This window comes from Phacochoerus africanus, chromosome 2 (assembly GCF_016906955.1).
Source record: "Phacochoerus africanus isolate WHEZ1 chromosome 2, ROS_Pafr_v1, whole genome shotgun sequence".
Taxonomy (NCBI): domain Eukaryota; kingdom Metazoa; phylum Chordata; class Mammalia; order Artiodactyla; family Suidae; genus Phacochoerus; species Phacochoerus africanus.
In genome coordinates, this window is record NC_062545.1 from 211,382,995 (window position 1) to 211,400,255 (window position 17,261).

The 17,261-nt window shown below is 38.9% G+C and overlaps 1 protein-coding gene across 7 annotated transcripts in view; it reads left to right on the top strand.

The window, feature by feature from the left end:
• The window catches only part of MPDZ (multiple PDZ domain crumbs cell polarity complex component), a 170,091-nt gene that overhangs the window by 140,247 nt on the left and 12,583 nt on the right, over window positions 1-17,261 (top strand). For all 7 annotated transcript variants that reach the window (XM_047767639.1, XM_047767642.1, XM_047767645.1 and 4 more), the window contains 8 exons: window positions 805-885; window positions 9,465-9,557; window positions 9,648-9,722; window positions 10,678-10,852; window positions 13,809-13,954; window positions 14,527-14,610; window positions 14,863-15,056; window positions 16,574-16,721. In XM_047767639.1, coding sequence (XP_047623595.1) covers window positions 805-885; window positions 9,465-9,557; window positions 9,648-9,722; window positions 10,678-10,852; window positions 13,809-13,954; window positions 14,527-14,610; window positions 14,863-15,056; window positions 16,574-16,721 — 996 coding nt within the window. The remainder of the gene's footprint in view (window positions 1-804; window positions 886-9,464; window positions 9,558-9,647; window positions 9,723-10,677; window positions 10,853-13,808; window positions 13,955-14,526; window positions 14,611-14,862; window positions 15,057-16,573; window positions 16,722-17,261) is intronic.

A 17,261-nucleotide genomic window follows, 5' to 3' on the forward strand; every position in this document is an offset into this window, starting at 1 on the left:
GGTCTCAAGGTGAAGGTGAATCAGAAGGTGGATTAACAGAGTTCATTGGATTTGCCAATTAGGAGATTATTAATGATTTTGAAAGAGCAAATGGTGGAGAAGATATTAGGAAAGAGAAGGCAGTGACTAGAGGTAACAAAAAATTAAGAGAATTTTTGGAGGGAGTTTTGATTTGATTTGGAAAGTCTTTAGATACCTGTTTAGAATGAGTATTGGGAGGTAAGAGACAGTGAAAAGCTTAAAGTTAGAGGAGCCATGATGACTCTCAGTGCGAGGGGTGTAAAAATGGAAACACTCTTCCTTAAATATCTAAACATTGGGCTTTTCTGTACAAAGGATGTGCACATCATTGTCTCATGCTGATCACCTGACTCCTTGATCATAGTGGTGAACTGAATTAAGTGGTTTTTCAAGAGTACAAAGGAGAAAATTTTATTTTCCTATGAATTGTGCCAAATACGTTCTTAAGAAAATGGATTTTAATAATTTTCAGGTAAAACATAGAATAGCTCCTAAATTCACTTGATGACTAAAACAGGAACAGGGAATGGTGCTTCTCCTGGTGTTCTGTGTTTCAGTGCTGGCAGCATCTGGGAGCCAGGTTGCTATTATATCATTATAGAGTAAATCCAGGAGATTTTGAGAAGCACTGTGTCTCTGTGGTCTAAAGAGAATGTAGTGTTAAATGAAATGTTAAACTAGTAATAATGAATTACAGTATGTGAAATAATTTCAAGCGGCCCTTATATTTAAACAAAATTACATAGCTCAGTTGCCTGTGTCGTCATTTCTTTCCCTTGTCAGGCTGAACTGAGTGTTCCTACTTCCGATGAAACTGCAGACCTCAGTTCATTTAAAGACGTGCAGCATCTGGAGCTTCCCAAGGTAAGTCTGCTTTGAACTGGAGTGAAGTGGTGTAAGTACCTTCACACCGGTGTTCTAATTCACTGGTTCTCAAAACTGGTCTGCAGACCAGCAGGAGCAGCATTACCTAAGAGCTTGTTAGAAATACAGGTGCATGGACCCACCCTGTCCTACTGAATGAGCAGCTCTGGGGGTAAGCCCCCAGTTTGTGTGTTAATAAGCCTTCTTTATGACACCAGTGTGCTCTACATTTGAAAACCACCGAGCTAATTAATACTTTGGCAAGGATCCAACTTCTCCTGCCTTTATGATTATCCCAGGGTATGACATTTAGTGGTCTCTCCTTTGATTCATTTACCAGGGACCTGCCATGGAGGAAAAAGAAAAGAATAAACAAACCAAAGTTACAGTCTTTGTCCTTTCTAAAACTGAAGGCTCAGATGACTGGAAGTCTCACTGATAGGCATCCGTGAGGTATTTGCTTTTGCACAGATCTGAACCTTAGTTTCAGGTGACCACTTTAAAGAGGTGGTTTGTTCAGTCTCATGCCGGAAGGCAGGGGAAAGTGGATGAACCAGAGGATAAACAGAAGGAGTAATGAGGTGCTCAGGGAAGAGGAGAGGAAGGGCCAAGGGCCAAGGTAGAGTAGGGGATGAGGTGTTTACATGAAAGGCTGCACCAGAAGGAAGAAGAGCCCTTCCTGTGTGCCTTCCTTCCCACTCCAAGGCAGTGTAGCTCCATGCTTAATACAGGTGCTGGGGTCAGTGCATCTGAATTGAATCCCTGTTTCATCTGGTACAGATGTCACACATCGTGGAATCTTCCTTTGTCTCTTTTTTTCTCACCTGTAAATTGGAGATGATAATATTGCCTTTGAAAGGAGGTAAAGAATAAATGAGTTGTTTATAAAGTGATGGGCATGATGCTTGGCTTGTGGTCAGACTTTGCTAAGCATTTAGTGGGGAAAAATATTATGACTCTTCTTGATTTTTTTTTTTAAATAATAGGTAACCCTGTATAGAAGTGAATTGCTCTGATCTTACCTATTTAAAAGTTATTGTGGACATTGTGGACAGTTTGTGTTATGGGAAAAGAACAAAAGTCCTTAAAGCCTTTTCTACCATGAAGTCCGTGTACTTCCATTCAAGAATCCCACATTCAGAGTTCCTGATGTGGCACAGCGAGTTAAGGATCTGGAATTGTTTCTGTGGCATCATGGGTTTGATCCTGACCTTGCAGAGCGGCTTAAGGATCGTTTGTTACCACAGCTGTGGCTTGGATTAGCTCCCTGGTCTGGGAACTTCTGTATGCCAATGGTGTGGCCAAAAAAAAAAAAAAGAAAAGAGAAAAAAGAATCCCTTGTTCTGTTGCTATTTAAGAGAGGTGATACCTTCCTCTTTCTCCTGATGATTTTAGGGTTGAAGTTTCTTTTTTCCCCCTAAATCCTAAAGTCAGAGTTTATAGTATTTAACACTGTAATCCTTCCCCTATAATCTATTATTTATGAAAATTTAAACATATGCTAAATTTATTATAATGGATGATTTTTTTTAATCTTAGTTTATGTTTATCTTCAGAAAATTCCAAAATAAGATCATTTATTTCACATGTATCCTTTCTAATCTATCCACCGAGGATAATAGTACGTCCTAGGACCTGAGTGCCCAGAAAATGTTGGGGGAATGAGCTATTAAATCAGTGCATAAGGAGCATAGCACTGTAGTGAAAGCCAGACCACCTGCTTTGGACCCCTCAGTTTGCCTCTTTTGAGGCTGTTTAGGTGTGACCCTGGAGGGTTTCTTAATCTGTACATAGTTTCTCGTCTACCAAATGGAGATGATAATAGTGCTTAACCTCTTAGAGTCGTAGTGAGAGTTAAATATATATTGTGAGAATTAAATTTATACATATATAGAGTCTAGTATCTTGCATACATAGGTAAGTGTCACCTTATTATTATTATTGTTAGAATTATTAGGAAAGAATAAGCTGGCAAAGAGACTCTGCCTGCTTCATGACGCTGGTTTTCTCTTCCTGTATTAGGCTACCTAAGGTCTTCCATAGATGTTTGCCTCATCCTAATCCCTACTCAGAATCGTTCAAGAACTTCTAATTTCAAACAGATAAATTCAAGTTGCTTGGCCTGACAAGATTTATCAGTGGCTGCTTTAGCAGTGCTGTCAAAAGTCTTTCTCACAGCTGGAGTGATTGCTTATAGGTCACTTGGTCACTTAATCCCATTGGTCCCCACTTTCCTGTTCTGTGAGTGGGGGGTGCCTGGATCAGGGGGTTATGGTTAGAATCGTTTAAGCTAATGAGCAAGTTTTCTTTATTCTGCAACCTAAGTGTTGGTTTCTGCCTTTTAGCCTCTTGCCAATGTATTTGAAAAGTGCACATCCTTTTCTGAGTTAGTTGCTATGGAGGAATCTTAGAACTTCAAGATCTGATTTTGTTGCCCACAGAAAGCTTCCACTTATCTGTAGATTCTGAACAATCTAAAGCTCGGGTAACCAAAGTGTATTTATTGATGAAAGCCAAAGTGACTAAGGGGAATATTCAATAATCTGTTAAAATCAGCTGACAGAAGAGGCATTCGATCATGATTTTAAGTGTGGGCTTTTGGAGCTCTTAACTTCTTGAGCCTCAGTTTCTTTATAAGATGGGGGAAATAATAATGCCTTTATATTAAAGATATTTTTGTAAGGATTAAATGAAATAATTAACATAACCCATTTAGCACTGGGCAAGTTATTGTTTTCATTACTATTTTTAACCATGAGTTTCTGAATGGCCTTGAAAACATCTTTTGAGGAAGACATTGCTAAAATGACATGCTAAGTGACACATTGACTCTAGGCCTGTAGGCTCTAAACTCCATTATTAGACTTTGGGAACAAAACACAAGAAAGCAAAGAAGGAAGAATTAAGCAGTTTTACAGCATTCATCCTCATCTGAAATCCTTTGTCATTTATACTGTCCTTTTTTTTTTTTTTAAGATTATGGTTATTTGAACAACTACTTTAGTGGTAAAGTCAAATGTGCGCGTTACATCACTTACTTCTCAGCAGCCCTGTGAGATTGCTGTTATTTGCCCCATTTTTAGCAGTTCCCAAAACTCAGAATGGTAAAGTTAGAACTTAAAATCCAGTCTGCTCTCTTCAAGTCCTGTTTTCTTTTTCCTGTTTCAACTTCTGAATGAGCCTCGTTTCCCTTTCCAAAACTCCAATATAGTCCTTATAAGAACCCTCTACTATTTTATTCAAACTGACTTGAATCAAGAGCCCATGGAAATAGCTTTAAGAATTCATGCCCCTACTCCTGCCTGTTTATGTCACTTGGGATGCCCTTCTTCTTTCTGTTAGCTTATTTTAATTCTTTTTTCTTTGTCTTTTTTTTTTTTTTGCCTTTTCTAGGGCCGCTCCTGTGGCATATGGAGGTTCCCAGGCTAGGGGTTGAATTGGAGATTCAGCCACTGGCTTACTCCAGAGCCACAACAATGCCAAATCTGAGCCGCGTCAGAAACCTATACCACAGGTCACGGCAATGCCAGATCCTTAACCCACTGAGTGAGGCCAGGGATGGAACCTGCAACCTCATGGTTCCTAGTCGGATTCGTTAACCACTGAGCCAAGGTGGGAACTCCTGTTAGATTATTTTAAATCCTGCATAACTCAGGACCTCACTTAATCTCACCTCTCTTTCCTTTGAAATGTTCTTTCCTCATTCTGGCCTTTATAACGCATACTCTTAGTGTCTTCATTTATTTTTCATTTACGTAACTATGCATGACCCAAGAGCATGTCTCTTGAAGTACAGTTTCATGTGGGTGTATTTTTCTGTATATCTAAATTGCATACATCTGGAGAGAGGACACACTTATCCTTTCTCTTATTATATATTGTATACCATAGTTCATGCTAAGTATCTGGGAGGGAAGTATGAAAGAATGGTTACATGCAGTGTAGGCACAAGGGAAAAGATGTCAAGATCAGGAGTGAGGAAGGAGATAATAATTTTTGTTCTGTTACATAAGGGAAACTATCATTTCTCGTTCTGTTTTGACTCCTTGGAAACTGCCTTGTCTTTGATTATTTTTTTCTTTTTAATCCTTCTTTTAGTAGGAAAATAGAAATATAAACAAAGTTTTTTTAAAAATGAGTTTTATTGGAAAGCTTAAAATTATATAATCTAAACCCTTGGTGGTTGACTTGAATGCTAATTCAGTTTATCAATATTTTTGGTCAGTATTTTAGTCAATATTTTTGACTAGTGATTTATTTTTAGCACATGTTGCCCTAGGAAAGTACTTAAATGTCATAGCAGATTACAGCCTTACATGATTATCAGAGATAAATTTGTTATCCATACAGTTTTATATGTATGGATTTCAAGTACAATTAAGAATTTTTCCTTCTTCAGAATTTTAGGGAATCTTCCAACTGGTTTCCCTAATGATAGTAGTTTGTTTAGCTTAGTCCCACTTTTAATTCTTCTTTGCCCTTTTCTAGCTATTTAACTATACAGCTGTTCCTTCCTAAATGTGCTTCTTTAATTTGTTTCAAATTTCCTGTATGGTGGTATTTTAATAACTAGCTCAGGACAGAGTTTCTCAGGTCTTTTTCTATTGAGGTCTGTATATACTGTGGCAGAAGTGAGGTGGAAAGTTGAGCAGTTAGATTGGAAATGATGCATGGACACCCTGTTATCCTTCCTTATCATTCTGCTTTTCTGATATTAATGAGTTGTCTGTAAATGTCTATAAACTTATTTTGGTACTATTCTAAGTGGAATGGGGCATATTAAATGTGGAGGTGTGTAGCTTATTGTTCCTTTTATGACTCTGCCTGTTGCAGATAACAAAAACTTAATTTATTAGGCCTGATCAAGGAAAAGAATTTATGGGCTCTGGTAGCTAGTCAGCAATGTTCAAGGACAGTTGATCCTGGGGCTCAATATCATCAAAGCCACTTCTTTTCCTGTCTCTGCACATCCATCCACAGTGTCAGCTTCTTCCCAAAGCTTGTATTCCTCATAGTTGTAGAATGGCTACTAACCAGAGTTGGGGTCATGTGCTACTTCTTTCATATATAGTTGGCTGTCGAAAAATTTCAGGCAAAAGCCCCGGGATTCCGTAATTGAACTTAGGCTAGGGACTATGGCCACGGCATAGAATTATACAAGAGACTTAAGTCATTCAGACATCATCTTTGGAGCTACTTGTCCATTGCAGCATTACAGATTACCACAAAACTTAGCAACTAAATAGACATTTATTATCTCACAGCTTCTTTGGGTCAGGAATTTGGGAAGAATTTAGCTAGGTAGTCTGGCTCAGACTCTCATGTTCAGTTGCCAGCAAACTGCTAGATTGTAGGAGTGACCGGGGCTGGTGGATCCATATCCAAGATGGTTTTCTCAAATGGCTATTGACAAGAATTATATCCTTTCCATGGGGTGCTTGCCTGTCCTCATAACATGGCAGCTGGCTTCCCTCAGAACTAGTGGTCCAGGGGAAAACGCAAAGAGGAAGCCCGATGCCTTTGTTTTGACCTAGTTGTGAACTGGCATAACATCACTTCTGCTTAATTCTGTGTGTTACAATTAAGTCACCAAGTCCAGACCACACTTAAGATCCTCTTCTTAAAGGGAGGAATATCACAGAGTTTGTGAACATACATTAAAATCACCACCACCCAAAATGTAGGATGAGAGTGAGAACTGTTTTGAGGCAGCAGGGGGACAGGGGACTGGATATTCTAATGAAAATCTGTGAGTTTGTCTGAAGGACTAAGATGAGAATGGATGTTAGGTAAACAACCAGCAAATGTCACTATGCTAGTGAAGTATTTTTCTGATTATAGTTAAGTGAATAGACCATAATAGAATCAAATCTCAGAATTGACTGCACACAGTCATTGTAGATAGAGTATTATGTATTCATATGAATATTTCTTTGTGGGGCTAGGAAAGAGCATTGGTGTCGAATACCCCCAATAGAGGGTAGCTCAGTTATTTGCATGTGGCATCGGCATTATGATTTGTCAGTTTGGTAGCATGTTGGCCTTCCTATTGGTTGGGCCTGATTTTTTTTTTTTTTTTTTTGACCACCAGATCAGGGTTTCAAAACCCTGGCAAGTTTAGAGGTTTTATCTGAAGTAAATGTGATTATATTGTGTAGAGTTATAAGTAGAAGGAGTATGTGTGTTATAGCAACACTTCTGTATAGTACGTCAGGTTTTCAGGCCTTTTGTTATTATACTTGATCCTCACAGCAAACTCATGGTTGGCAAGTTTTATTATTATTTTTGAGGGGAAGGTAAGAAAATTGAGGTTCGACGATGTTATGTTAACGTATTCAAATTTCTAGATCTAGCCAGAAAGGAAATTAGAGCTGAGCTCTGCTTACCCTAAAAGCGCATGATTGTCTCTTGTACACATAGCTGATGACCTGAAAAAGAGGGGTGATAGAGAAGATGCACAGTGACAGTGGAAAAGTCGTCAAACATTTCTCATCCGTCTCAGCAAAGACACAATGTTGATAACCTTTACAGTGATGGCGAAGCCTTACCTCCATGTCATGGTCCTAAATGTCCTGTGGCAAGCCTGCCTCTCATGTATACATTTCAGAGAAACCATGGCGAGATACCCTTTTGTCCGTTTTGCTTTGCATCTTCCTGGATGGAAACTCTAATGAGAAATGTTGCTGGTTCTAACCAGACTGAAAATTTTCAAAACCCTGTGGTAATTGTATTCATGTAGATGTTAAGGATAGGTGTAGCCAGTATTATGGAACACCTGGTTCTGATAAAAGAAAGAAAGTATGGGAGTTCTCAGTGGTAATGCACCCAGCTAGTATCCATGAAGACTCGGGTTTAATTCCTGGTTTAGCTCACTGGGTTAAGAACCTGGCACTGCAGTGAGCTGTGGTGTAGGTCGCAGATGAGGCTCGGATCCCACATTGCTGTGGCTGTGGCTGTGACGTAGGTCAGCAGCTGCAGCTCTGATTCAACCCCTACCCTGAGAACTTCCATGTGGTATGGAAAGTATAGATCATCAGGAGTAGCTCTTAAGCCTTGGCAGGTTTTCAGTGCAGGACTTTGGACTCAGAGTTGAGAGCGTTTTCCTTCTGCACCAAATTGAAATATGAGTCTTTGGAGAAAGTGCTTATTTGACCCGAAAAAGGACAGAGCCTGAATATGAATAGCCATGGCAGTCTGTCTGCTAAAAAGAAGGGCAGCAGAAAAGGATGACGTGGTCAGTGTTGGTGACTGTCTCTAGAGCTCTAGGCCAGAAAGAGGAAGCAAGAAGGTACTTGTTACTGGTTTTGAATCACTTAGTTGGTTAGCCAGTTACACAGAACTACATGCTCAGGTGTTATGTGTTCATTGAATTATTATTTTTTTGTCTTTTTAGGGCCACATCCACGGCACATGGAGGTTCCCACGCTGGGGGTTGAATCGGAACTGTACCTGCTGGCCTACATCACAGTCACAGCAACTCCGGTTCTGAGTCGTGTCTGTGACCTACACCACAGCTCATGGCAGTGCTGGATCCTTAACCCACTGAGCAAGGCCAGGAATCAAAACTGTGTCCTCGTGGATGCCGGTCAGATTTGTCTCCACTGAGCCATGACAGGAACTCCCTTATGTTCACTGAATTATTGAATGGATTTTTGTTCCCTGAGTATTTTGGTACAGTAACTAAAGCTCTGTTACTGGATATATATGCAAAAGATATGCTATGTAGATAGTAGACATATGTAAGGAGTAAAAATGTTTAGAATTTTTTTTTTGCTTTTTTTTAGGGTCACACCTGCGACATATAAAAGTTCCCAAGCTAGGTGAGATCGAATGAGAGCTGTAGCTGCCAGCCTGCACCACAGCCACAGCAATGTGGGATCCGAGCTGCATCTGCAACCTACACCACAGCTCTCGGCAACGCCGGATCCTTAACCCACTGATCGAGGCTAGGGATCATACGCTCGTCCTCATGGGTACTAGTTAGGTTCATTCCTGCTGAGCCACAATGGGAACTCCAATGTTTGAATATTTGATGGAGAATTTATTCCCATTAAAGATTTTACAAGTTTCCATAAGAGATTTCTTTTTTTTAATAATGATTTTTATTTTTTCCATTATAGCCGGTTTACAGTGTTCTGTCGATTTTCCACTGTACAACAAGGTGACCCAGTCAGAAAGAGAAAGACAAATACCATATGATATCACTTATATCTGGAATCTAATATATGGCACAAATGAACCTTTCCACAGAAAAGAAAATCATGGACAGGGAGAACAGACTTGTGGTTGCCAAGGGGGAAGAGGGGGGAGTGGGATGGATAGGGAATTTGGGGTTAATAGATGCAAACTATTGCCTTTGGAATGGATAAGCAATGAGATCCTGCTGTATAGCACTGGGAACCATGTCTAGTCACTTATGACAATGTGAGAAGAGATTTCTAATGGTAGATTTTAGAACAGTTTCGAATGCTTTTCTAGCTCTTGAGTAAGAAGGTGATATTCAGAATTTTCTGTCATTTTCCATTTGGATAAATTTGATGTTTCACTTTTTCTGAATGTTCTTGTTTTTGCTTCTCTAGGATCAGGGAGGTTTAGGCATTGCCATCAGCGAAGAAGATACACTCAATGGAGTCGTCATAAAGAGTCTTACAGAGCATGGGGCAGCAGCCAAGGTGAGGCTTCCCCCATTTTCACTTTCATAAAGTGATGGGAAGGGAATTATTTCTATAAAATCACTCAAAATCTTCCATTTTTCCATCTAGGATGGACGGCTCAAAGTTGGTGATCAGATCTTGGCTGTAGATGATGAGGTAGTTGCTGGCTATCCTGTTGAGAAGGTAATATTCCAAAAGAATGCAGGTGGTACTGTGAACCCATCCTTGGGCATGCCTAAATGTATGTGTTTGTGTGTGTGTGTGCTCAGTCAGGGAATCAGAGCTGTGTAGCTGTTTAGACATATATCTGTAAGGAAAAGAAAAGATTATTTGGAAGTTATTTAATTTCTCATTTATGTTTTCCAGTGAAGGTAATGTTAAGGTATTTTCTGTTGCCTGATAAATTCAGTATTCAGTGGGCACTTCTGGTAAATATCATTTCATTTTTCCTTTAGGAAAACTTGGAACTTCTAAACAAAAGTCAACTTAGAATTAAAACCAAAGGAATATTTTAAGTGTGTTTAGTCCTATAAATATGCACTATGTACATTGCTTTATAAACGTATTTTAAAACTCAGCCATTAAATGTGTAACTTTTATTGGTGTTAAACAGTTTTAATAATTGTATGGATTTGGTCCTTTAACCCACCTGTGTATGTTTTAACTTTCCATTAGGCTTGATTCTTTTGTTGGATAGTTTTCCTTATCTTACTTTTAACATAAGTGTTTCCATTTTGTTAAAAAACATTTGTGTAAGCCACTTAAGATTCTCTATAGAATCAGAAGGGGGTAAAGCACCCCATGTGTCTTCTAAGGTTGTAGAGATATAAATAAATGGATGATATTAGAAATGTCAAAAGTTGAAAGCCCTTTACTTATATAATGAAGAATAGGGTCAGAATGAGATGTATAGTAGAACTTAACGGTGGCCTTAATCAATATCAGGGAATTTGAAAAAACTAGAAAGAAACTGTATCCATTCTTTTCTTGACCTCTCAAATCCTGAGAAGGAATTTGCCTCTGACTCTTCTCTCAACTATGCCTAGTTTTAGATTCCAGCTATAATAGTGGTTTATTTGTATAAATCTACTAATTTGCCTTTAAATTTTATTTCTGCTCCACACCAACACCATGTCAGTTTATCAGCCTTTTGAAAACAGCGAAGACAACTGTGAAACTGACCATTCATGCTGAGAATGCAGATTCCCAGGCTGTTGCTTCAGCAGCTGGTACAGCCAATGGAGAAAAAAAGAACAGCCCCCTGTCTCCGATTGTCCCGCCGTCTGGCTCCCCGGAACCAGAGTCTATCCGAAGTAAGGGCTGGTTTCCTCCTGGTCCTGCATGCATACACAGACTCAGCAGCCGGTCCATACTTGGGAGCCTCCTGCCTGAAAGGTCATAGTCAGTGACCTGTTGGTGAGAGGGTAGTATGGAGAGAGGGCTCCTGAAGAAAGAATACTTGACTCTGAGGCAGGTGGCCTGTGTGCTATATGTTAATCAGCTACAGGGTTCTAGGAAACCTATCCACTGGTTCTGAGCCTCAGCTTGCTCATGTCTAAGACAAGGATGTGGTACTGTTTGTTCTCCAGGGATCTTTTGCTAAGGGCACCTGTGATTCCAAATATGTTGCTAATACATGAGATACATCTTTTTTTACATTCCTTTTTTTAAAAAAAATACTACTGAGCATGTAATTTAACTTTGCAAAGCCTCAGTATTCTCATCTGCAAAATGGACACAGTGATACCACTTCAGTGGTGGAATCAGCAGTGCCTGGAACTACATCTAATTCTTAAAAATGCTATTCGTTGCAGCATATTTGTAGTTGATATGAGTTCTGTACTTTGGGTGTGAGTAGTAGATCCTGTCAAAGTAGAGGAAAAGCCTGGGATGACACTTTTGAGCATGATTAAAATGCCAGTCTAGTATACTGAGGCACATTATTCCTTTGAGTTACTTTTTGAGAAAAATTAAACTCTTGTTTAATAAAAGAGTAAATTTCAAGATTTGCAGCATTAAAAAAAGTACTTAAACACATTGGCATTTTCTGCACTTGGGGAGAAAAAGATCTCTTTTGGCCTCCAAACTGAAACATTCAGTTCTTTGACAGGATTTTAAGGAAACAACAGTTTAAAACATTTGTAATATAGTTGGTTAAAAAGTCTTAAAGTAAGAAATATCTGATGAAAATAACCCTTTATTTAAAAAGACTGAATCACAAGTTCCCTTGTTGCACAGCAAGTTAAGGATCTGGCATTGTTGCAGCTGTGGCGCAGGTTGCAACTGTTGGCACGGGTTCGATCCCTGGTCTGGGATCTTTCACATGCAGCAGGTAAAGCCATAAAAAAAAAAAAGACTTGGTAATTCATTAAAATATTTTAAAATTTTATGAACATTTTTCAGTTGTAAGTTGATCCCTAGATAGCATTGTCTATTCTACTATAAAATGCCAAATGGAAACATAAAAGAAAATATCTTGGAGTTCCTGTTGTGGCTCAGTGAGTTAAGAACTCAACTTAGTGTCCATGAGGATGTGGGTTCTATCCCTGGTTAAGGATCTTGTGTTGCTTCAGTCTGCGAGGTAGATCACAGATATGGCCTGGATCAGGAGTTTCTCTGGTTGTGGTGTAGGCTGGCAGCTGCAGCTCCTATTCAACCACTAGTCTGAGAACTTACATAGGCTGCAGGTGTGTCCATAAGAAGAAAAGAAAATAATTTTACACCTGCTTTTCCCATTTAAGTAGCAAAAAGTGTTTCTGATTCTTAAAATGAGAGCATCTTTTGCAAAGCTAATTTATCAAGTATTCCACCTTTCCTAAAATAAGCTGTTTGCTGTGTGCTCTTAGCAAATCAGGAAACATATGATGTGAAGACCATCATAAAACAAAGTGTGAAATTATATTCTTATTTTCCATAATCTAATCTTATTTAATTCTGAGCATATATGCACCAGGATTTAATATTTGAGTTTGTAAAACAATGCAACACAAGGAAAGAAATGGCAGGTGGGTTTCACTTGATGTCTTGTAAACTCAGACATTAAATCCAATTGCATATATGCTCAAATTTAATTACGTAAGAAGAGATACTCTAAGATAGGATGAGAAGGAAAACCAAATAAAAACCTGAAAAGTCCTGAATGTCAGGCACCATGACCAGAGTTACTGATGTCCTTTTTTTTTAAAAATATTTTATTATAGTTGATTTATAATGTTCTATCAATTCTGCTGTACAGCAAAGTGACCTAGTTTTATAATAAATATATGTATATATATTCATTTTCTCACATTATCCTCCATCATGTTCCATCACAAGTGACTAGACAATAGTTTTCTGTGCTATACAGCAGGATCTCATTGCTCATCTACTCCAAATGAAGTAATTTGCATCTACTAACCCCAAACTCTGAGTCCATCCCACTGCCTGCCTCCCCCTTGGCAACTACAAGTCTGTTCTCCATGTCCATGAGTTTGTTTCTTTTCTGTAGATAGGTTCATTTGTGCCATATTTTAGATTCCACATATAAGTGAAATCGTATGGTCTTTCTGTTTCTGACTTCACTTAGTATGAGTCTCAAGTTCCATCCATATTGCTGCAAATGGCATTATTTTGTTTGTTTTTGGCCGACTGATTCTTTGTGTTTTGTGGTTTCTCCTGAATGTGGGTTAGGTCTCCACCACATGTCACAGTTTTGGTTTTGTTTTTTTGTCCTGATTGGCCGCTCCTTGGCATGTGGAATTCCCAGAGAAAGGATCAGATCCAAGCCACAGCTATGGCATTGCCAGATCCACTGCAGTGGGCTAGACATGAAACCTGTGTCCCAGTGCTCCAGAGATGGTTCCGATCCCATTGCGCCACAGCGGGAACTCCATACATCTCAGTTTTACAAATCATAATTCTGTAAGGTTGTTTAGCTCTGTGAAATACAGGCTATCAGAGGTAAACTAGAGGTTCAGTTCAACTCTCTGTTCTCATTCTTTTTACATATCATCTCTCGTAATTAAAAAAAAATATATAGAATAGTCCTGAAAATAATTTAACAGGTAAATTCGTGCCTACCATTCTGAATTACCAATGATGATTTAATTATTTGTTGAATAGTTTTAAATATAACCAAGAGATTAAGGTAGTATTGAAGTCATCCTTGTCCCCAAACTTATGCTCATTTTCTTCTCCATCCCCCATAGGCAACTGTTGTGGTAAGTTTGATATGTACTCCTTCTAACCAATTTTCATTTGTATTTTACTTCATTTCTGACGTATTTTTAGGTACAAGTAGGTCATCAACACCAGCAATCTTTGCCTCTGACCCTGCAACCTGCCCCATCATCCCAGGCTGTGAAACAACAATTGAGATTTCCAAAGGGCGGACAGGGTTGGGCCTGAGCATTGTCGGGGGTGCGGACACACTGCTGGTGAGGACACAGCCAGAGATGGATGCTTCAGCCCACAGGCAGCCTGTTCAGTGAACCCTGAGAGACCATTATCAGGGAGATTTCTATCAGTTTTATGAAATGAAGTACAAAGGCTTAGAAAAGCGTAATCATTCCTTGTTATTTTAACTTGTAGGGCAGATACCCAACTGGGTACTGAAATTTTTATTTTGAGTAAGCCAGCACTGACTTAATAACATTCCTTTATACTTGTGATTATGACCTTTAGGTTCAAAATATTTTCATTAGTTTACCAGTTCTTGTATTTTAATTTTCCTTTTACTGACTGGATACTGCTGGGTTAGACCCATATTGAGAAAAGTATGAAAATTTGGACAATCTGTAGACAAAATTTTATAAGTACCAAAAAAAAAAAGTACTTTTAAGATGCACTTGTGGATAGAAAAGGGGATAAGGTGATAAATATCTGTCATATGTGCATGTCTGGATGATTTGTATGTATTTTGTAATTTATTTCTTTAAACTTTCCCATCATTTGAAAGAAGTATAAGCTTCCTGGAACCATTTAGCAAAAGTTTTGTTTGAGTCCATAGGGTGCCATTATTATCCATGAGGTTTACGAAGAAGGAGCAGCATGTAAAGACGGGAGACTCTGGGCTGGAGATCAGATTTTAGAGGTACAGAATAGGTACAGAATGCTGTGCCTTTGACCTTTACAACTAACAAAGGAGAGGCTACTCTGGGGAGGGTGGTCTTTGTGGTTGTTTTTTTTCCCACCCTCTCTCCCTCTCTCCTTCACTTCCACTCTCCTACTTCCCTTCCCTTCCCTTCCTTTCCCCGCTCCCCCCCTGACCCATCTCTCGTGTCTCCCCTCATTTCTTTACTCAACTTACCTGACTTCTCAGAGTCTGCGTCCCATTTCTGTACAGGTGAATGGCATTGACTTGAGAAAAGCCACACATGATGAAGCAATAAATGTCCTGAGACAGACACCACAAAGGGTGCGCCTGATGCTCTACAGAGATGAGGCCCCATACAGAGAGGAGGACGTGTATGACACCCTCACTATTGAGCTGCAGAAGAAGCCGGGGAAAGGCCTGGGGTTGAGTATTGTTGGTAAAAGGTATGACTGAACAGGGCAAACACAGTGACCTCTTGGAAGTGATTGAATTTAAGTCCTTTTAAAGAGCACCAGCAGTAGTGGAATCTTTATCAACTGCTAGTCTTCTTCAGTTAGTAGTTTTCAGCGTACACAATAGTGGAACATCAGAAGACATTGGTGTTGAACTATTTTCATCAGTATTTTGTGCTGGGGGTCGGGGAGGCGGGGCAGTTGGGAGGTTGGAGGTACTAGACAAAAAGCCAATAGGTATTTTTGAGTACTTGGTGCTTGCCAGGAGATACATTAGGTTCTGGAGAACAGAATTAAGTAAAACATGGATCCTGATGTCAAAAAACAAAACAAAACAAAACAAACAAAACCTCAGCTTGGTAAATGAGAAATTCTTACAACCAAGGCATCTGGTAATGAGAGGCAGAAACGTGTTGTGGGGGATCCATGGACGCAAAGGAGAAAGAGATTGTGTGACCTTATTTAAGAGAAGTAGGTAAGGAAAACATCTTCATAAAGATGTGCTTGAGATGAAGCTAAAAGTGATATATGTGAGTTGGTCTAACAAAAAGGGGGAGGATATTTAAGGGAGAGGGATCAGGGTGAACAAGAGCATGCCATCAGAAGGGAACATAAAAAGTTATTTAAGAGGCTAGATAGGTACTGAACTTAATGTACATTCACCAAATTTATTTATATATAGGTAATATTAAATATATATATATATATATGTATTCCAGTATTTTCTAATACGTCTAAAGATGGGAAAGCAGAGTATCAGATTATGAAATGATTTGTTTGAGATCATGACCTTGGCAAGAACAAGTGATGTAATTCAGCTTTCACTAAATGCTTCTACGTACAGTTACCTTTGTATCTCAACAAGAAGTTGTTGGGTTGTTTATAGTTTTATGAAACAAAGGTTGGAATCAGATTAATATTTGTTCATTTGTGTACACCTATGTTGTGTGAAAGTTAGATTTAAAAGTAATAAAGTTAATGATTTAAAATGAAAGACATCATAGCAATGGCACTTAAATTTTGAGTAACAACTGGTTTTAGTGGAGATACACATCTATTATTTATTTTTAGTCATGCTAATGATGTTGGTGACAATAGTAACATATTTGTGTGGGCACAGGTCAATATGCATTCAAGACTTCATTATGGTGTAGAAAGGACAATATATTTAGCTCCCAGTGACTGACTCTTAAGTTCCATTTTTTTCATTCAGTATCTATGTGACCCATAAAATGAATGTAACAGTAGCCACTTCTACTTACAATGTAGAATTAAGTAAATATGCTTATAAAACGTGGTTCATCTATGAAATATTATGCAGGTACTATTACAAAAATCATTATTATAGTTGCCCCAGTAATGCTGAAAACAATAAAACTATTTTAAAGTCACAAAAGTAGAAGTATAAAGTCTTCACTTGAAAACTGTTAGACTGTCAAATGTTACATCAGAATTGCATTATGGTGGAGAAAAAATAATAATGCTGAAATTCAAAATTATGTTTCCAGAAATGATACTGGAGTATTTGTGTCTGACATTGTCAAAGGAGGAATTGCAGATGCTGATGGAAGACTGATGCAGGGAGACCAGATACTGATGGTGAACGGGGAAGACGTCCGTCATGCCACCCAGGAAGCTGTCGCAGCTCTGCTAAAGGTAGAAAGCCAATGCCACACATGATCGTGGGTGATAGTGCAGGAAAGGAAAGCATTTCACATTGAGCTGCCACACTCAGACAAGTACTGATCTCTTTATTTATTAGATTTTCTAAAATAAGGTGTATTTATGCATAAGATACCATATTGCAGTGATAAATCTCTAACAAACTTAGAATCAGCTGTCTATTATATTGTTACATAGTGAGAATTATGAACTGAATATCTGCGATCTTAGTAAATCTTTTATTATATAGTGACGATTGTGTGGCTTTCCTCTTGAAAGAAAAGCACATATTCAGGCCACAAAGGAGGAACAAAAAGTCTTAACCTCAGTTCTCCCCTGTTTATATTTGGGTATATTCTTATGACCCCTGGCATAAGGGAAGATTTTCCTCCCTGGCATGGATGCCCTTTGAAGAGGGACCAGCGGAAAGGCAGGAGATCACAGGAGGGAGGAAGGGCATCTCTGGAAGTCATGCTTTCTGGGTTGTCCTGTCTCAGCCCCTTTCTTAACCCCTATCTGGGTGCTAAATTGGAC